This window comes from Bubalus kerabau, chromosome 1 (genome assembly GCF_029407905.1).
Source record: "Bubalus kerabau isolate K-KA32 ecotype Philippines breed swamp buffalo chromosome 1, PCC_UOA_SB_1v2, whole genome shotgun sequence".
Taxonomy (NCBI): domain Eukaryota; kingdom Metazoa; phylum Chordata; class Mammalia; order Artiodactyla; family Bovidae; genus Bubalus; species Bubalus kerabau.
In genome coordinates, this window is record NC_073624.1 from 149,640,228 (window position 1) to 149,661,449 (window position 21,222).

The 21,222-nt window shown below is 49.3% G+C and overlaps 1 protein-coding gene across 1 annotated transcript in view; it reads right to left on the reverse strand.

Moving 5' to 3' along the window:
- Window positions 1-3,220: 3,220 nt before the first annotated feature.
- LRRC20 (leucine rich repeat containing 20) overlaps window positions 3,221-21,222 on the reverse strand; it is a 71,800-nt gene continuing 53,798 nt past the window's right edge. The window contains exon 5 of the mRNA XM_055535045.1: window positions 3,221-5,729. Within this exon, the coding sequence (XP_055391020.1) occupies window positions 5,575-5,729 (155 nt within the window). The 3' untranslated portion in view covers window positions 3,221-5,574. The remainder of the gene's footprint in view (window positions 5,730-21,222) is intronic.

Sequence of the window (21,222 nt, forward strand, 5' to 3'; positions counted from 1 at the left end):
TTTCAGTAAAGTAAAGGGGAAAGGGTAAGTAAAGGGTACCCTTTACAGTCAGTAAAGTGTAACTCCAAAGTCAGGCCTAGGGTCCAACACTGAACCTGGGGCAGAATGAAAACCAAAACCCCCTATGTGTGGTGATGGATGTTAACTAGACTTACTGTGATGGTCATTTCACAGTTTATGCACATAGGGAATCACTGTTATACACCTGAAACTAATATAATGTTATATGTCAGCTGTATTCTCAGGCAAAGCAGCCCTCTAGCCCCACACATCTTCCTGTCAACATTAATAAGTCCTTGTATCTTATCATATTCAACACAACTGTACTAATCCAGGAAATTCTCGCCCAGAGAGTAAAAGTTGTAAATCACTGTATTGTTCATTCTAGGAAATTCCTGAAACCATCATTTAAAGGAACATCAAACTGCCTAACTCTTTAGTTGCTGCTGCTGCTGCTAAGTCGCTTCAGTCGTGTCTGACTCTGTGAGACCCCATAGATGGCATCCCACCAGGCTCCCCCGTCCCTGGGATTCTCCAGGCAGGTGTACTGGAGTGGGGTGCCATTTCCTTCTCTGAACTCTTTAGTAAACAGCATCAAAAGAGAGCTTACAGAGACTTCACTGGCCATCCAGTGTTAAGAAACTATTCCCAATGCAGGGGGCACAGGTTCAATCCTTGGTCAGAAAACTAAGATCCCACATGTCACTCAGCACAGCCAAAAAAAAAAAAAAAGAAAGAAAAAAATTTACATCTTTTTTTCCTTTTAATAAATATTTCTTTTTCACTTTTTTTAATTGGAGGATAATTGCTTTACAGAATTTGTGATTTTCTGTCATACATCAACAAGAATCAGCCATAGGTACACCCATTTCCTCTCCTTCCCAAACCTCCCATCTCCCTCCCTACCCCACCCTTCTAGATTATCACAGAGCCCCTGTTTGAATTCCCTGAGTCATACAGAAAATTCCTGCTGGCTATCTGTTTTGCATATGGTATTGTAAATTTCCATGTTTCTCTCTCCATACATCTCACCCTCTTCCTCCTCCCCTCCCTGTGTCCTTAGGTCTGTTTTCTGTTTCTCCATTGCTGCCCTGAAAATTAATTCACCAGTACCAACTTTCCAGATTCCATATATATGCGAGAACATATGATAGTTACATTTCTGATTTACTCTACTCTGTGTAATAGGCTCTACGTTTGTCCACCTCATCAGAACTGACTCAAATGTGCTCCCTTTTATGGCTGAGTAATATTCCATTAAGTATATGTACCACAGCTTCTTTATCCATTCATCTGTTGATGGACATCTAGGTTGCTTTCCTGTCCTAGCTATTGTAAATAGCACTGCAATGAACGTTGGGGTACATGTGTCTTTTTCAATTATGGTTTTCTCAAGAGTATATGTCTAGGAGTGGGATTGCTGGGTCATATGGTGATTTTATTCCTAGTTTTTTAAGGAATCTCCATACTGTCTTCCATAGTGGCTGTATCACTTTACATTGATTTGCATCAATTTACATTCCCACCAGCAATGCAAGAGGGTTTCCTTTTCTCCACACCCTCTCCAGCATTTATTGTTTGTAGACTTTTTGATGATAGCCATTCTGACTGGTGCAGGGTGATATCTCATTGTAGTTTTGATTTGCATTTCTCTAATGAGTGACGTTGAGCATCTTTTCATGTGTTTGTTAGCCATCTGTATGTCTTCTTTGGAGAAATGTGTTTAGGTCTCTTTCCCACTTTTTGATTGGGTTGTTTTTCTGGTGTTGAGTTGTATGAGCTGCTTGTATATTTTGGAAATTAATTCTTTGTCAGTCTCTCCCATTCTGAGGGTTGTCTTTTCACCTTGTTTGTAGTTTCCTTTACTGTGCAAAAGCTTTTGAGTTTAATTAGGTCCCACTTGTTTATTTTTGTTTTTATTTCCATTACTCTAGGAGGTGGGTCATAGAAGATACTGCTTTGTCATCGAGTGTTCTGCCTATGTTTTCCTCTAAGAGTTTTATAGTTTCTGATCTTACATTTAAGTCTTTAAGAGCTTACATCTTAAGACTCTTTGAACCCCTCGCCTCAAAAAGTCTCCTTGTTGTGTCCACCGATCCTAAACTCTATCACGATCTTTATGCTATCCTAGTCAAGGCATCCTTCCCTGCACGGAAAGCCCCACCTGAAACCAGACTCGGAAATCTTGTGACTGTGCCCTCCCTATGCTGGCACACTGGGAAGGCGTGGTAAGGATCTCCCCGACCTGGAAAAGAGTTGCCTCGGCTCTGTCTGACCAACAGCTCTCAGCCTATGATATTTTTGGTGAGCCAGCATTCAGCAAGAAAAAACAGAGTCGGAGGAGTCTTCTGTTCGACCTTTGGGGTGGGGTGAGTGGCAGCCTGAGTCCAGGCTGGTCCAAAGACACAGCTATAGTGAAGCCCCCAGAACCACAGACAGAGTGAGTTCTAGAAAGCCCCTTGGGGATCTCCTTACAGCCCCTTCCCTTTACAGACAGCAAACAGGGTCCAGAGACAGGAAAGGAATTTGTCCAATGCACAGAACTCACTACTGTTGTTAGGTAGATTAAATGAGTTAATATCCATAACATGCTTAGACACTGCCTGGTGTGCACTAAGCTCTACATGTGTTTGTTAAACAAAAGTGATGGCAAGGCCGGCCTAAAACTCAAGGCAAACTCAGGCTGATCTCCCAGATTCAGAAAACGAAAACTGACTTAAACCTTGAACCCAGGAGCAGTTTCTCACCTGCATCAGAATACGTGGAGTTAAAAATCATTAAAGTGCAGTGCTGGGCTCTACCTCTGGAGGATCTGATTCTGTAGCTGTGGAGTTGGGGTGAGATCTCTAATCAGCTCCCTGGCTGGTCCTGAGACCTCTCCTCGAGAACTTTAGACCCTGAGAAATGAACCACTAAGGGTATAATTTCTGGCATCAGTCAGGGAGAAATGGCAAGGCGGGGACAGTGGGCCCCTTCATCCTTCTGCAGGTACCAGGTCCCCCCAGACTGATGTTTAGACCTCTGCAGCCGCACAGTGTCAGGGCAGGCATCAACTCTGCCTGCCTGTGCCTCTGCCCACTGTGAATATTCCAAGCCGCAAGCTGCTTTACCCCATAATTTCAATCAGAGGGGCAGCCCCTCCTCTTTGCCGGTGAATGGGGTCACCACCTGGGCCACGTGAGATCTGTGCATGAGAATGAATCAAACACCAACAGGCAGATGAAACCAACGCATTCTTTATTGCAGCCTGAAGCAAAGGGCTCACTCACACAGTGGGCTTTGATGTGGGGCCTTCTCTGACTGCCCAAGCTTTCCCAGCAGGCATGGGCAAACTCTCCAAGCAGAGTAGAAAACAGCTTCCAGAAGCCACCCTGTCTAAGGGCCTTAGGCGATGACCTGGGGAAGCAGCAGAGGTTAGCCAGGAAGGCCAAGCAAAGCTGGCTCTCCTCTCCTGGCGGCTTTGGGTCAGTCCCTTCACTGGGAGCACCACGCAGCCTCTGGAAAAATCAAAGGGGCCCAGGGGCTCTGGGGGCTGGTTTAGGGGGGCATAAGCAGACTCAGACTCCACCGATGGTGCACAGGGAGAGCTGAGAACCTTCACCCTTGACTCTGAGAATGTCCCCAGGATCGCCCCAGGCCCCCGTTTGTGGGAATCAGCTGGCGATCTTCTGAAATGCAGTTTCTGGTTCCAGAAGTGTAGAATGGGGCCTGGGATTCTGCATTTCTATCACGCTCCCATGGATGCCAACTCTGCAGCCTTCCCCACAGACCACACTAGAGCTGCAAGGCTCTGGCCATACAGTGTCTTCCTGCATGCCAGAAAAGTGCACCCCTTCTTTGACAAGGAAAACCCCACTCCAGGACACAGTCTAGGGTATCCCAACCAGCCTGGGCTGGACCACAGGCTTGCCCACTTGTCCCTACCGTCCAGGGCTGAACTCCGAAGCCCTAGAAGATCCCATTTCAGCCTCCTCAACCTGAAAACACTTTCCCCCAAAGCTTCACCAACAAGGCCTTGGAAGATGAGCAGAGCGAACACTGATCACTCAAGCAATGGGCCAACAGTGGCCCAACCAGTCAGCCTCTTGCCAAGACCAAAGGCCTGGGCAGGGGCAGGTCGTGGAGCCAGGGAGGGGGAATGAGCCTGGGAGCATTCTGAGAACGGGTTAGTGCTCTGAGCAGTGGTCTGAGCTCTGAACAGCATAACCTCAGGATGGGAAGAGGGCCAGTAGTCCACAGATGTAGGATCCGGGTAGTCCAGCTTGCTGCAAGTCCTGAGGCCTCCACTGTCTCCTGTAGATCAGGCCAGGTGGGCTCTGGGCTCTGAGTCTGCTAGCTCCACAGATGAGAAGGTGGGAGGTAGATATATCTAGGGATCACGGGGTCAGTAGTTGTCCAAACCACAGGTGTGGTCAGGAAGCCAGAGCCCCAGGCCCCATGGAGGGACCAGTTGCCCATTTGCCAGATGCTGTCCCAGTGTTAGCACTGAAAGTCCCACGTCCCAGGAAACCCCAGTCCCGGGCACACAGAGATGGCTGGTCACACAATTACCTGGCCACACCCTAGACTCCAGATCGAGGGCCTAGAGATGACTAGGTCATCAGGGCTCTGGATGGCGGCAGCCTGGGAACTGGCTGGTCACAAATCCAGTGGTCCGTGGTGCCTTCTGCCCCCACGTGGACCAATGACAAGGCAGTCAGCCAACTGTCTGAGGGCGACTGTTGAGGGTGGCACAGGTGCAAATGGCCATGTTTCTCTCTGGGTCGCCGTTCCCGCAGCAGGACTGATGCCAGGCAAACCTGGGCACCACGGGTGAGGGATGGAGCAGTCTGGACTTCCAACGCCACTGATTTCTTAGTCATGGGGAAGCATAGAGCCTACTTGATATGCTCCCACCGGTCCTTGGGCCCCTACACAAACATTCTCAGCCGTGCCACAGCGCTGGGCCACACTCTCTCCGCAGCTTTCCCGTGACTCCTAGTTCTGGTTTGCGCCAATCCAGGGGCCCAGAGGGCTGAGGACAGAGCACAGTGGAGGGCCTCATCCAGGTCGGTCCTCAGGAAACAATAAATAGATGGAGGTTGTCTTCTGTCACTCTCAGGGCAGCTGCTGGCTCTCAGCACTAGAAACAAGGCCTCAAACCCACAAGGGCCCGGAAAGTGCGCAGCAATGCTCATCCATGGGCCCAGAAGGTACTGATGACTTGAAGGTAACTTGGAGGTATGTGTTCTGCCAAAAGCCTTCTCGGAGCCAAAAGGAGGCAAAAGCCCCTGCCATTGCCCCCTTTCTCAAATTGTAAGGCTCAGAGGACCTGCTCAGGTTTGCACAGAAGCTGTGAGTGGGGGGAGTCTGGGCTCCAAGCCCCTCCTTGCCTCCTCCATCCAGGTACTTCAGGGCCCACTACTGCTCTACGCTATCTATCCCGGACCGCCGCACCCTCCCACCACGCTCTACTCAGCCCGCCCGCCCCCAGCCCCCCAAGCTTGGCCTCACACAGGCCCATGGGACTCCCTCCCCTAGGGTGCCAGGCCAGGTGGCCTCTGTCCCTTGCTGGGTGGGCATGAGGAGGCAGGCCTAGGGTGGGGGGGCCCGGGCGCCCTCTGGAGACATGAGCATGTCGAACTTGATAAGTGGTGGGGCGATGACGCGCACCTCGGCGTTCAGAGGGTTGAAGCGCAGGTTGATGAGGTGCAAGGCAGGCATGGCAGCCAGCTTCTCCACGGGCACGTCTGTCAGGGAGAAAGGGACAGGTTAGGGGGTTGGGGACACGCGGACAGAGAAGAAGGATGATGGATTCACTCACTGGATGTGGGCTGAGCACTAGGTACCCAGCCCTGTGTGAGGGGCCATTGGGACCCACCAGGGAGATACAACCACAGGCAGGAAAGCATCCTATTAAACACAGGATTACCACTTATCCCAGCCATGCCACTCCTGAGTGGAATTCACCGAATTGCAAATAGGTACTCAAAATACTGTGTACATGTGTTCACAGCAGCACTATTCACAATAGCTGGTGTCCACAAATGATGAATGGATAAACAAAAAGCAGTACAGACAAACCATGGAATATTAGCTTGACACAGGCTACAACATAGATGAACCTGAAAAACGTTATGCCGAATGAAAGAAGCCAGACGTAAGAGATCACAGAGTGCATGATTCTATTCTTATGAAATGTCCAGAATAGGCAAAACCATAGGGATGGAGAGTAGATTAGTGGTTGCCAGGGACTGGGGAAGGAAGGATTGGAGAGGGACTACTTAATGGGTGCAGGGCCTCCTTTGGGGTGATAAAGTATTTTGGAACTAGACACAGTTGACAGTTGCAGAGCAGTGTCAATGTATCAAATGCCCCTTAACTGGACATTTTTAAAATGGTTAATTTTATCACATTTTCTTTAAAGCTATACTAAAACTTGGTAACATTTACAGTTCCTCACACCTAAACTTTAGAATCACTCAGTCTCTGGTTCCAGTCCCAGGTCAGCCACATAACAGCTGTGTGCCTAAAGCAGATTACTAAATTTCATGTCCTATATATAGAAAAGACAGAAACTCTAATTTGAAAAGATATACGCAACATAATGTTCATAGTAGTACTGTTTACAATAGCCAGGACATGGACGCAACCTAAGTGTGCATCAACAGAAGAGTGGATGAAGAAGATGTCGTGTGTGACATGATGGAATACTATGCAGCCATGAAAAAACAATGAAATAATGTCATTTGTAGCAACACAGATAGACCTAAAGAATAATATACTGAGTGAAGTAAGTCAGATAGAAACAGACAAATACCATATATCATTTCTGTGTGGGATCTAAAATATAATACAAATTAAGTTATTTACAAAACAAAAGCAGGCTCACAGACATATAAAGCGCATTCATGGTTATCCAAGGGGAGAGGCGGGGTGCATGTGTGTGCACTCAGTGGTGTTCGACTCTGCAACCCCATGAACTGTAGCCTGCCAGGCTCCTCTGCCCATGGGATTTTCCAGTCAAGAATACTAGAGTGGGTTGCCATTTCCTTCTCCAGGGGAATCTTCCTGACCCAGGGATTGAACCCTAGTCTCCTGTGTCTCCTGCATTGGCACTGGATTCTTTACCACCAAGCCACCTGGGAATCCCAAGGCAGAGTAGAGGAGCGATAAATTAGGAATATGGGATTAACAGATCCACGCCACTATATATAAAAAAATAACAAGGATTTACTGTATAGCATAGGAAGCTATCTTCATTATCTTGTAATAATCTATGTGGGTAAGAAACCTGAAAAAAGTATATATTAATATATGTATAGCTGAATCACTTCACTATATACCTAAAACTATACTTTAATTAAAAAATAATAAAATGAACTTCATATCAGGATAATAACAGTATATACCTGACATAGTTGTTTAAGGATGAAAGAGAATATCTGTGCAATCATTGCTCAGAGACACTGCGGGTTTGGTTCCAGCCCACCGCAACAAAGTGAATATCTCAACAAAGGGAGTCATCTGAATATTTTGGTTTCCCAGTGCATATAAAAGTTGTTACCCTACCCTGTAGTCTATTAAATATGCAATAGCATTATGTCTAAAAATATATACACGTACCTTAATTTTAAAATACTTTATTGCTAAAAAAAAAAATGTTCCCCATCATCTGAGCCTTCAGCAAGTCACAATCTTTTTGTGATGGTAACATCAAACATCTAATCACAGGTCACAAGAGTTTGCTCTCCCTTTAGTACTCTGGGGTGACTGGCTCTGAGCTCCCTGGGGACTGGCTCTATCAATTAGACCAAGGGTCTAGTGCTGGAGGCAGGAGAAATTCTTAACCTCCTAAGAGTAGAGTCTTTTCTTTGTCCTTGAATCCCCAGGGCCAAACACCATAGGTGGCACGTAGACATGGTGGGCACAAAAACATGTTCTGGGCAGCGGGCAGGGAGTTACTAGGGTGGGTCACGGCCGGGAGCTGGGTCCCAAGCAAGACTGGCGGGAGCGCTGCTAGGGGGGCTCCGTTTGACAGACAGGAACCTACGTGATAGATGAGAGGACAGGAGCCATGAAGGAGCTGATGGGGAGGGACCCAGAGCCCAAGGCAAACACGCAGGCTCAGCGGGGGAAAGACGCAGAGATGAGGCATCTCCAGATCACTAGGCTGTGAGCAGACGCTGTTCCTGGGAGTGGAGGAAAAGCAAGATCAACTGCTATCGATGCCCACTCAGCTTCTGCTTTCTCTGCAGCACATCCGCATGTTAATGTCACATCACCCAGCTGCTAGCAGCCTCTTCCTCTATGCTCCTTACTGGGTGGGTGGGTGCTGCAGGAGTGGGAGCCAAAGGAAGGGGCTGCCTGTGGAATTCCTGGTCTCTCTTCATGTACAGTGAGCTCCCAAGTGCCCTACCAACAGTGGCTGGGAAGAGAAGGACTAATGACTTGGAAGCTTCCCCTTCTCTGTGTGAGCACACCAGCTTTGTACCAGCCATGGCCGACAGCACATCTAGCAGCTGGGTACGCGGGACAGACATCATCCCCTCTGCCCCGGATGGCCCAGATAAGAAAATCCTCTTGCCTTGGGCTTTTAAGAAGTCAGTTCATGGACCACCCTGGTGGCACAGCGGATAAGAATCTGCCTGCCAAGGTAGGTGACACAGGTTCCATCTCTGGTCCAGGAAGATTCCATATGCCTTGGAGCAACTAAGCCCCATGCGCCAAAACTACTGAGCTTATGCTCTAGAGCCCCCGAGTCGCAACTACTGAGCGCCCCCACCCTACAGCCTGTGCTCTGCAACAAGAGAAGCCGTTGCAATGCGAGGCTCATACACTGCAAGGAAGAGTAGCCCCCACTCACAACTAGCGAAAGCCGCACGCAGCAACGAAAGACCTGGAGCAGTCAATAATAAACAATTTTCTTTTAAAAGTCAGGTCATCAGTGCAAGTTCGAGGCATGAAGCAGGGTACTCAAAGCTGGTGCTCTGGGACAATACAGAAGGATGGGGTGGGGAGGGAGGTGGGGGGGACATTCAGGATGGGGAGACACGTGCACTCGTGGATGATTCACGTTGATGTATAGCAATAATCACCACAATACTGTAAAGAAATTATCCTCCAATTAAAATTAATTAATTATTTTTTTAAAAACTCAGGTCATTTCACAGAGTATTTACCATTATATTCCAGGTGACACAGGAGATAATCAAGGCCCAGGGAGGTTAACACATTGTTATTAATAAAATGGGCCCCAGAAAAGAGGCTGATTCTGGGAACTGATATTTGAGGCCCTGCACTAGATGGTCCTTCATAGTGACCCATTTGGCAGATAAGGAAACTGAACGATAGATTCTCTATGCTGACAATGATTCTCTGACTCTACTCTAGCTCCCTTGGATTTTTCAACTAGGCCTGACTTTTGAATTTCAGTGTTCATCACTCATGTTTAATGTTAGCAAGAATTCTGCTAAGTTGGTTGAGCCAGAAAGTTTCACTCTCAATACCTAATCAGGTTCCCCATTGTCTACCATCCCCTAAGTGATGTCTGTTCACCCTGGCCTGCTTTCAAGCAAGAACTAGGGGTTGCTAAGGACTTTTCTCTCTCTGAACTATATGACTCCTCCATCCTGCAGCTAGGGAGGCCTGAGGATTGTAAAGTGGCCAGTGTGCCTGAGATGGGGAGGAGGGTCTCCCTGTGATGCCCCTGCCGAGGTTTGCTGGGCATGGCATGAGGACCTGCTGCAGCCCAGCCTTAGAGCAAATCTGTGTGACTCCAGGCCTAGAGAGAGCAGCGCTCCCTGAGTTTTCAGCGCTCCCTGAGTTCTCAGCCTGTCATTTCCAAGTACCACCCACGGAGTTGGCCTCTTCAGAGTCTTTGGCGTTCTCCAAATGGCTCTGCCTGGAGGAGAGTGATGGCGTGGGATTAAGTGTATTTCTTTCCCCTGATTTAACCATGGAGGTCATTTGAGCAGCTTAGAGGAAGAACCAATGGGGCCAACAGACTGCATTAAAGCTGGCAGAATCAACAACTGGCCTAGCCAGGCTATCAAACAATAAGCCCAAGAGGCAAATGGAGAGTTTCTGGATAAAGCGCAAAGGAGAACATTCAGTCTTCAGGCATCCTAAGAAGAGAGGGACGTGGCTGGAGGGTGGAGGGGAGGATATGAAATGATCTGCATTTTGTGGGTGGTAAAACTGAGGCTTAGAGAGGTTACATAAGCTCCCCAGGGCTACATGGTACATTGGCATCATGCTGCTAACAGAAGCCAGATCTTCGGACTTTGGCACACCTGGAGAGGAAGAAGAGCCCCAGCTCATCCCTCCCATGGGGCATACCCTCATCCCCATTCACCGAGTCTTGTGGATCCTCACATTCCAGCTCAAAGGCCCCCTCCTCTGTCACTCCCTCTGGTCCCCATCCAAACTCCTGAACCACTTTATGGGAGAACGTATCTTACATCACACTCTGGGACTATGCTCACGCTGTAAGTACAGTACCTGGCTGGCACAGTGCCCACAGGCGCTCAGTAGCTATTTGTTGGATGAGTGAATGAACGAATAAATGACTGAACGTTTTACCTCCTGAACTAGATCACAAGTTCCTAGTTAAAACCAACCTGGGCTGGGCACACAGTGGACCCGCCATCAACACCATATGATTAAACAACTCTAACTTCAGTACTTTGAAGAGTTGGGACCCTTCCTCTGATCTGACCCACTCTGGGCACTTTTGCTAGTCAGGGCCAGGCCTCTGTGGGCCAAGGCTGTGATAGGTTACTAGTTCTTTAGCACAATAATCCAATTTGGAAAATGAGAAAATATTGATGAGCAGAAATAAAATCATCCATGTTTCACCATGTAGAACCAATTACTTAATGTGAGGTATATGGCCTTACCAACTTTTTTACACGTGTATGTGTGTGTACGTATGTTTGTTCACAACTATGTTTCAAAAATGGCCTCCTAGATACTATGCCATAACATAGTTTTTCTTGATGACACATTGTGAACATCTTTTCAGGTACAAGTCAGTGACAGTATTATGGCCACTTGGTGGTCCAAAGAATGGAGCAATCATGCTTTGGCTCACGTTTCCACTGTTAAAGACATTCAGATTGTTTCCAACTTTTATTATTCCAGAAAATGAGAGATGACTCCAACCCTCTTTCCACCGCAGACAGCCCTCCCAGACTCCTGCTTATGTCTGTGGAAGCTTAAAATAATAATAGCAGCATCAGAATGGACAGTATTTAGAGAAAATTACTCCTCCAAGGTTAGCTTGAATTCTCTTCACTAATCATTGGCACTATTGACTGGCAAACTTGTTTCATGCCAGGGGCACAAGCTAGACACAAGATGATAAAAATGATCCCTCCACAGCATGATTCTTCATATGTGTGGCACCTCTGGTCTAAAAGGATGCTGACAGGAGGAGTCTGGGCCCAGGGAAGTGGCAATTGTTACTGAGTGAGCTCCAGAAGTCACAGCAGAGGCCAGTGGGACTTCTGATTCCCACTTTGGGTGGAGCTGAGCCCCTCTGGTCCCTTCCGGAATTGGGATCAGAGGCTCCCCAGCCTGGTGGCCTAGGGCCCCAGTCTGCCAGTTTTCTTGGCAGCTTAGACACAAATCATGGGGCCCTGTGGGCTGCCCAGGCTGGATCAACACTGTAAGCAACGCTTACACATGGCTGGCAGTCTCACTTCTGATTCAGAAGATAACCCTTCCAGCCAGAATGCCTGAATTTTCAGGATTTTTTTCAGCATCTCTGCCTCAATCCCCAAGGAATCCCGAGCAGTGAGTAGGGAGCCTGCTGCCTCCTTCAGTGGGACCTGGGATGCTGGGTAAAGATGCAGGGGCAGTGTCCCAGTCCTGGTGGTCAGCACACAGGGGCTATCTTAGTCTCCCTGGGTGGGGCGGGGGTGCTGCAGGCACATTCATGCTCGAGAATCCAGGCTGGCCTGGCAGCCAGAGCCGTCCCCATTCCTCAGCCCTGCCACAGCTCCTGGTGCCTGGAGCCTGCAACAGCTACGATCAAGGATACCGAGCTTCCAGCCCCATCTGAAATGCCACAGGACACAAGCAGCCAAACTATGGTAAACTGGTGGGATGGAGAATCGTGCCTGTAACAAGGAGGCTCCCGGGGTACACTCACAGCCAGGGCTGTCCCTTCAGAAGACCGGGTGGGGGCCATGCCTGAGCCTCCTCCACCCCACAGAGCACTGGGCTGAGCCCTGGGTGCTGGGGCGGGCGCGGCACAGGGAGAAAGCTGAAGCTGCCCCTGCGCTCAGGCAGCACGGGAGACACGCACCCAACAGTCCTGCAGGCCGAGTCCCGCAGGGCAGGCTGTGTGCGGCAGTTCCAAGTCCTCTGGTGAAGAGAGGCCATTGGGGGAGAGGATGGGGCAGGGATTCAGGCCCTGACCTCAGATCTGCCACTTGGAGTTGTGCAGCCTCAGGTGGGCCCCTAACCTCTCTGAACCCCAACCTCTCATCTTTAAATGGTCCTCTGCCTCATAAGGCTACAGAGGCCCCCAGAAGGGACCAGACAGTGCTCCCCAAGAAGGTGCAGAGAGCATGCTAGGCACCCCATCAAGAGGATGGGGAGCACAGTGTTTTAAGGAATCCACCAATGACCCTTGAGACACTGTTTCCCTAAGGGCAGGGTTCCGGGGAAAGAAAAACACAGAAGGAGAAAAGCCCCACTGTGATTCCCTCCTCCTCATCGCAGGCTGGTCAGCAAGGTGGGCCCGTGGCTTCTAGTGCGTCTGCCTGCCAGAGGCACTCCCCAGCCCAGATCTGATATGCAGTCAAAGCCAGGTCATAACGATTCTCTTCAGAAATAACACGGTTGGGACTTCCCTGGAGATCTAGTGGTCAGACTCTGTGCTCCCAGTGCAGGGGGCATGGGTTCAATCCCTGGTCAGGGAACTAAGATGCCGCATGCTGGAGACTTTGTCCAAAATAAATAAACAAGAAATTAAAAATAAAGAAATAACATAGTCCTATTTCTGGCTGCCCTGGAGACAGCCAAGTAAGGAACTCAGATTGCCTGGCCCAAGCCTGGCAATTTGTCTTCCAGGGCAGATTTCCCCTTTTGCTCTCCTGTGTCCCTCCCCCTCCCCACTGAAGTCCCTGCACCAGCCCACCCCCACCCCTCTGCTCCTCCAACTGTTTCAGTTAGAAGCTCTGGGAGGGCCTCAGGAAACAATGGCAGTTTTGCTGTGGCCTCCCATTGTCTGCCGGTCCCTTCCTTGCAGCTGGAGGATGGAGGACAAGAGCCGCCTCATCTGCTGTGTGTACACCAACAGTCTAGAAGTGAGGGGTAACGTGGGATAGAAAAGGAATGGCCTCCTGAAAGCTCTTCTCCTGGGTTGGGGCAGACGTGTGAATGGCTCCTCTGTGGCTCCTTTGTAAATCCTCTCCATGGTCAGAACCTAAGCCTACTGCTACCAACTTTACAACTCTTTCTGCTCAGACTTAAGATCATTGTCAGTGAAATAAGATCTCCTTTATAAATTGGAAAAATAAGAAGAAACGCTCTTAAGGTAAGCACTAGGTGGGAATGAGTAAGGGAGGGCCTCACCAGGGAAACCAGCTTTTAGAAAACAAAATGAGTTAAAGGTGGTGGTGGAGGGGACGTGGGAGGGGTGGTAGGGCACCAACAAGGAAGTGATGTGCTGGCTAAGGTTTAACACTCCACTTACTGCACAGAAACATCCCTGATTTGTGGCCTTTGCCAAGGTTTTCTTTCTTTTTCTTTTTTTTTGGTTGTACTACACAGTGGGATGGCAACCCACTCCAGTGTTCTTGCCTGGAGAATTCCATGGACAGAGGAGCCTGGAAGGCTATATACAGCCCATGGAGTCTCAAAGAGTCAGACACAACTGAGAGACTAACACGCAGTGGGATCTTAGTTCCCTGATCAGGGATTGAACCCAGGCCCCCAGCAGCGAAAGCCCTGAGTCCTAACCACTGGACCACCAGGGAATTCCAAGAATTTGCCAGTTTTTTCATGGTATAAATATACCCTCCATGGTCAATTTCAAGCTACCACGGTGAGGTCATTGAACTTGAGTGAGCATGTCCAGTACTGGGGAGCCAAGTCAAGTAGCCCACCCAGGCAGGACCACAGGCTCCTGAGCACAGGGTGCCAGAGCTCAGGCCCATCCTGTCTGTTTACACTATGATTCTTTGGAATAAACCTGAACTTTGGGAACTGGCCCACGGTTTTGCTGTCTACATGCTCTCAGTTGCCTTTGGTTCAATTATAAATGAAAACGCTAGGTGTGCGACAAGGAAATCAGGAGGGGCGGTTTGTTCGACAGCAGCACCATGCCCGGGGCCCAGTAGGGTCAGTGGGAACACAGGCCAAGAGGCAAGTCCTCAGTGCTCACCTCTGCCACCCTCCCAGCCAACTGTCAGCTCTCATGGTTGGGCTGATTGCTCTTCTCATCCTGATGTAGCTAAGCAACACGTGCGCACACACACACAGCTGACATAGGGAGAAGGAAGGAGGTTATAGTTTCTTGAGGGATGGAATGTTTGTTGTTGGAAGGTTCCGGTTTAGCTCAGTGATTCTACCTTGCCTACACATTGGAATCATTGGGGAGCTTTAAAAAAAAATCATCAAGCCCCAAACCCTCCATCAGAGATTCTGACTTAACTGGCATGGGGTATGGCCGGGACACAGGTATTCTGAAATCTCCCAGGTGATTTGAATGCAAAGCTAGTTTGAGTACCACTGGTCTTCTGGTGAGGCTTAATGACAGAATCTGATGAAAACATTCATCTAGCACTTCCATCCCAGGACGCGGCCCATCTGCTGCACTGTGTGGGGCGCACCCGCCAAGAGCCAGGCTGATTGCCTGAACTCATGGCTTAGGAAGTCCTGCCTCATTACCTTACCCCCGGTCTCTCCTTCCCAAGGGAATTTTCCTCCAACCAAAGTTACGTGCTTCAGCCATAATTTTCCTGTGGCTTTCAATCTCCCTCCAGCTATAGTCCCTCTTCTTATGCAAAGCACTGTCCTCAACAGCTGGGGTTCTGGAGAGGACTGTCTGGGCTGGGATCCTGGTTTTGTCCAGGAAGCATGACCTTGGCCAAGTTACTTAACTTCCTTGAGCTTTGGTTTCCTCACCTGGGGAGAATAATAGGACCTGCCTCAAAGGGAAAAATTGAAGGCAAAAGGAGAAGGGTGCAGAAGAGGTTGAAATGGTTAAATAGCATCGCTGATTCAACGGACATGAATTTGAGCAAACTCCAGGAGATAGTGAAGGACAGAGGAGACTGGCATGCTGCAGTCCATGGGGTCGCAAAGAGTCAGACATGACCTAGCAACTAAGCAACAACAACATAAGGCTGTCGCCCACGTTAAACAAAAGCACACTTGAAAATGCTTAGAGAAGATCCAGATGTGAAGTAAACAATCACTAAGTATCAGCCAGGGTAACTGACATGCCACGAGCCCCGCAAGAACAGGGAGCGTGCTTTGTCCATCTCTATCTCCAGCACAGTGCCTAGTGCAGAGCAAGCTGCTCAATCAAAAAACAGCTGGTGAATGAACATTTCTCCAATGCCTAAATCTGTCTGTGCCCCTGGGAGCCTCTTACTCCCTGAATAAGACCCTTGCAAGGCTGAGTTCTGAGAGTCAGAGCATTTGGGCTGCTATCCAGCACCCTGGATAGAGACAGGCACAGCCTGTCTCTTAGACTGGCTTGTCTAAGGCCGCATGGAATTGCTTTGTTTTAAGCAGATGACACCACCCTTATGGCAGAAAGTGAAGAGGAACTAAAAAACCTCTTGATGAAAGTGAAAGAGGAGAGTGAAAAAGTTGGCTTAAAGCTCAACATTCAGAAAACTAAGATCATGGCATCCAGTCCCATCACTTCATGGCAAATAGATGGGGAAACAGTGGAAACAGTGTCAGACTTTATTTTTTGGGGCTCCAAAATCACTGCAGATGGTGATTGCAGCCCTGAAATTAAAAGACGCTTACTCCTTGGAAGGAAAGTTATGACCAACCTAGACAGTACATTAAAAAGCAGAGACATTACTTTGCCAACAAAGGTCCGTCTAGTCAAAGCTATGGTTTTTCCAGTGGTCATGTATGGATGCGAGAGTTGGACTGTGAAGAAAGCTGAACGCCGAAGAATTGATGCTTTTGAACTGTGGTGTTGGAGAAGACTCTTGAGAGTCCCTTGGACTGCAAGGAGATCCAACCAGTCCATTCTAAAAGAGATCAGTCCTGGGTGTTCATTGGAAGGACTGATGCTAAAGCTGAAACTCCAGTACTTTGGCCACCTCATGCGAAGAGTTGACTCATTGGAAAAGACTCTGATGCTGGGAGGGATTGGGGGCAGGATGAGAAGGGGATGACAGAGGATGAGATGGCTGGACGGCATCACCGACTCGATGGACATGAGTTTGAGTGAACTCCGGGAGTTGGTGACGGACAGGGAGGCCTGGCGTGCTGCGATTCATGGGGTCGCAAAGAGTCAGACACGACTGAGCGACTGAACTGAAATGAACTGAAGCAAATGTCAGAGAACTTTTCTTGCTCTTCTCTTGTGTACTACCGACAGAGCGTCACGAGCATCCTGGATAATTGGAGGTTCTGGGTAATCAAGGTTTTACCACTCACTGGTTGGCACAGGGAATGCCATTTGGGCAGAGAATTGGCTTGCTAGTTCCCTCCAGGCAGACACACGTGGGCAGGAGCTGCAACAAGAGCTTCCCTCCCCTCCACATCTGGGGGCCAAGTCTAATTGATGTTGAAGACTGTTTGTTTACTCCCAGCTTCTCCCTCAAGAGGCTCCACAGCCAGCATGCACTCCTACGCTGTGTCTAACGATGGCTTCACGATCGATGTGTGCACTGAGTGCTCACTGCTCGTGGGGTATGCGGCAGCGCTCTGCTGGTGCTGGACAAGGGCGTACTGGGCAGAGGGCATGAGTCCACTGTGCCACACAGACAGCTGCCACCCTGGAGGGTGAATTCTCTTCTCCTGGGCACTGTAACACTTAGTGCTTGGTGGAAGGGGTAGGGCAAGGCTCAGACTGTTGTATGCTCGGAGGGTGGGGAAGGGGGGAATTCAAACCTAGTGCCCAGGGTTCTTTCCATTTCCCCTCAGACAGGCTTAGAGCCCAAGAACCAGGGGCAGGAGGATTTGTGTGCAGGAGTCTAGTGTCAGGGATTTGACATTGTCTTCCCAGACCCTCTCTGTTTTGACATGTCTTAGGGGTTAACAGGGCTTCCCTGGTAGCTCAGACAGTAAAGAATTCACCTGCAATGCAGGAGACCCAGGTTCAACCCCTGGGTTGGAAAGAGCCTCTGGAGAAGGGAATGACAACCCACTCCAGTATTCTTGCCTGGAGAATTCCACGGACAGAGAAGCCTGGCAGGCCATAGTCCATGGAGTCGCAAAGAGTCTAACACGACCAAGCGGCTAAAACACACACACACTCGCATGCACACACACGCACACACACACACACACATACACACACATACACACGCACATGTTAACAGCCTTCTCTGGCAGGCAGGAAGCTAGAGGAAGTGTGCTTGCCAATTAGCTCCTTGTAAATACCAGCTAAAAGCCCTTGTAGTGTGACTCCTTGCAGGGAGAGCTCCTTTCTCTGCCACCACAGGGATCATGCCAGGGCTGAGCAAGGCCTGTGTAAGAAAACTCTCCCCTTGTGACCTGGCCAACAGCGTCCTGGTGCCACCAGACATGTGGACCTGCACACGCTTCTCTGGGCGCCACCCACACCCTCCACTCCCATCACAGGTAGACCTGGCAAGCTCTGGAACACCAAAGACAGTGTGGGCCCAGGAGTGCCAAAGACCTGGGTTCAAATCCTGCCTCCACCACACCCCTGTGCAATCTGTTTAATCTCTCTGAGCCTGTCTCTTAGCTGTCAAGTGAAGGTAACACCTCCTATCCAGAAGAGAGGCCTGAACAAATTAAAGGAGGATTACAGAAGAGCAGTGTCAAGCAGCCATGACTGTTAGATTTTTAAATCAGTGTGATTTTATCTTTTTAGATCAAATAGAACATTAGTTCCACTTCGGCTTTTCTAGGGTTTCCTCTATTTAAAAACTATTTCCTGGGCTCTTATGAAAGAAGTTGCCTTTTGTCCCCCCAGAGGCACAGAGAGGCTGTGCTTCGGAACAAAAGGACTGGGTCCCACTCACTCCTGCTCCCCAGGAAGCCCTTCCCTGCTCAGCTGCCACGTGGCCTCTCACTTAGCACTTGGTACTCCGCGTTTGTGGCTCATCTCCCCATCCTGTCGAGAGCTCCCAGAACAACAGAGCCTGCAGGACCTCCCAGCAAGGGGCAGCCTGGTAGAGCCCCAAAGTGAAATAAAGCCATGCCTCTCTGCTCCTGTGATGCTCATCAGCTAATTCCGTGAAACGGGGTGAGGCTGGCACAAGACATCAATGCGGGGGAGGCGATCCCGAGGCCCTAGTGGGCACCTGTGCCCCAGGCTAAGGGAGGGCACTCTGGAGACTCTCTTGTATTGATGGAGACCAGAGTGAAGCTGTGGTTCCCTGCAGGGATCTGCCTCTTCCCCCCCACCACCTTCCCAGAGGAGGGAGAAGTTACTGCGACAGAGGGCCTGGGCCATGGCAGGCGTGTAGGTGTCCCCTTGGGCTGGGAGTGCTCCCTCCAAGTCTCCATGGTGCCCCCCACCCTCACCCTTGTATCCCAGGGGATGAGGGTCCTGTACTTTGTGGAAACCTTATGTTTGAGGGCTGGCGCCATGGCACCAGATAAACAATGATGAAAGACTGGGAGTCAAGGGTGGGGGTTGTGAAGTGTGAAAGGAAGAACCAGTTGCAGTAGATGATTCAGGAAGCAGAGTGGGCTGTACTAGGCACTAGCTGGATAGATGTGAGGAAAGGAGAGAATGATAGAGACATCAGTTGCACAGAGATTCTCAATCAACACACCACTGCCTCGCCCATGGCATGTGTTAGAAAGGCAGATTCCTGGGTCCCATCCACACAAAATCTGATGTGGTGGGTCTGAGAGGAGACCCAGGAGCCTTCCTTTTTAACAAGTGCTCCAGAGGGATCCAAATGGGGATCTGTGGCGGGTACCCTGAGGAATTCCATGAAGCTTAAGGAGCATTGTGCTTGGGAGGATGGCAGGGCCAATGAGCACAGTCAGCTGCCTAGAGATGGCACTGGGAGCTTTAGGAAAAAGGTCCTGCGATGCATAGAAAGCATCTGGGTGTCTTTCTCAGGAGGTTGGAGGTGAAGCCTGTGTGTGCTCAGTCACTTCAGTCGTGTCCAACCCTTTGTGGCCCCATGGACTATAGCCCACCAGGCTCCTCTGTCCATGGAGTTCTCCAGGTAAGACTCCTGGGGTGTGTTGCCATGCCCTCCTCCAGGGGATCTTTCTGACCCAGGAATTGAACTCACGTCTCTGACATCTCCTGCATTGCAGGCAGATTCTTTACACACTGAGCCATGCCCAGGAGAAAGTGTTAGTCACTCAGTCATGTCTGACTCTATGGACTGTAGCCCACCAGGCTCCTCTGTCCATGGTCCTGAATTTCTAACCGGTGATACCCACCCTGCCTCTGGGTGGCACTTGGAGAAGCCAGAGCCTCCGATGGGGGTTCTCAAACTTCAGCATGCATCTGCATCATTTGGGGGCAGGGTCGGTGATTATTCATATAAATTGCTAGGGAGTTCCCTGGTGGTCTGTTGTTGTTCAGGCGCTCAGTCATGTCTGACTCTTTGTGAGTCCTTCACCAACTCCCTGAGCTTGCTCAAACTCATGTCAATTGAATTGGTGATGCCATCTAACCATCTCATCCTCTGTCATCCCCTTCTCCTCCTGCTTTCAGTCTTTCCCAGCACTGGGGTCTTTTCCAATAAGTCGGCTCTTCATATCAGGTGGTGGTCTAGTGGTTAGGATTTAACACTTTCACTGCCATGGCCTGTGTTCAATCCCTGGTTGGGGAAATGAGATCCCACAGGTCAAAATAAGAAAACAAAACCATTTGCTGTCCACTTCCCTCCCCCAGTTTCTGACTGATGAGGTCACTTCTCTCCCCCAGTTTCTGATTGAGGAGGTCTGGGGAGGGGCCTAAAAATATGTATTTCTATCAAGTTCTAAGATGATGCTGCTGGTCCTGGGACCACCCCTGCCCCCACTGACTCCGAGAATTGTTGGGCTCAACAGTAAGAAGTGAAACTGTATTGGGCAGAATTAAGCAAGTGCAGCCCAAAGCATCTCTATGTAATACAGATACAGATGTGCCCCGCCAGCCAAAAGCAGAGAGTTCACATAAAAGCTTTTGAAAGCAGAAATGGTATAAAGTGAAGAAGTGATCACCTTAGGACACATCTTGTTCCCTGATAGCTCAGCTGGTAAAGAATCTGCCTGCAATGCAGGAGACCCTGGTTTGATTCCTGGGTTGGGAAGATCTGCTGGAGAAGGGAAAGGCTACCCACTCCAGTATTCTTGGGCTTCCCATGTGGCTCAGCTGGTAAAGAATCCATCTGTAATGCAGGAGACCTAGGTTCAATTCTTGGGTTGGGAAAATCCCCTGGAGAAGGGAAAGGCTATCCACTCCAGTTTTCTGGCCTGGAGAATTCCATGGACTATATAGTCCATGGGGTTGCAAAGAGTCAGACATGACTGAGCGACTTTCACTTTCACTTACTAACAGACACACAAAATAAATGGAGATATAGCACAGATGCTCACAGACACAGTTCAAAGCAATGGCGGCTTGATGCTGAGTGGGGATCCCGGGAAGAAGCTTGGCGGGGCCACTCTCCCTGCTCAGGGTAGGGGCTTCCTCTATTAGCACTTGCTGCAAAATGAATGCTGAATGCTGTTTGCACTTTTCCTAGTTTTCATAAAAGTGAAAATCCTTTTCAGATTTCTTTGACTAGTGAAATCAAAGTGAAATGAAGAGATGTAAAGCAAACCTTTGAAAAGCCAAGGATATCTGTACTTTTCCTTTTAAAAGTACCATTGCTCTATTTGTTAAATTCTTAACAAGATTTTCTTTTCCTATGATCTCTTGCTCTCTCTGGAACAGTGAATGCATCAGGTAAAAAACAAAACAAAAAAACAGTGAACTGAGGGTGACAAAAAGTGAAATTCTAGCTTAGCCAAAACAGCCTCCTACTTAGCAAAATGAAGGTTCTGCAATACTTGGTTTCCCTTCACCCCCACATGTTCCAGGAACGTGTTGAATTGCTCTGTAGCATC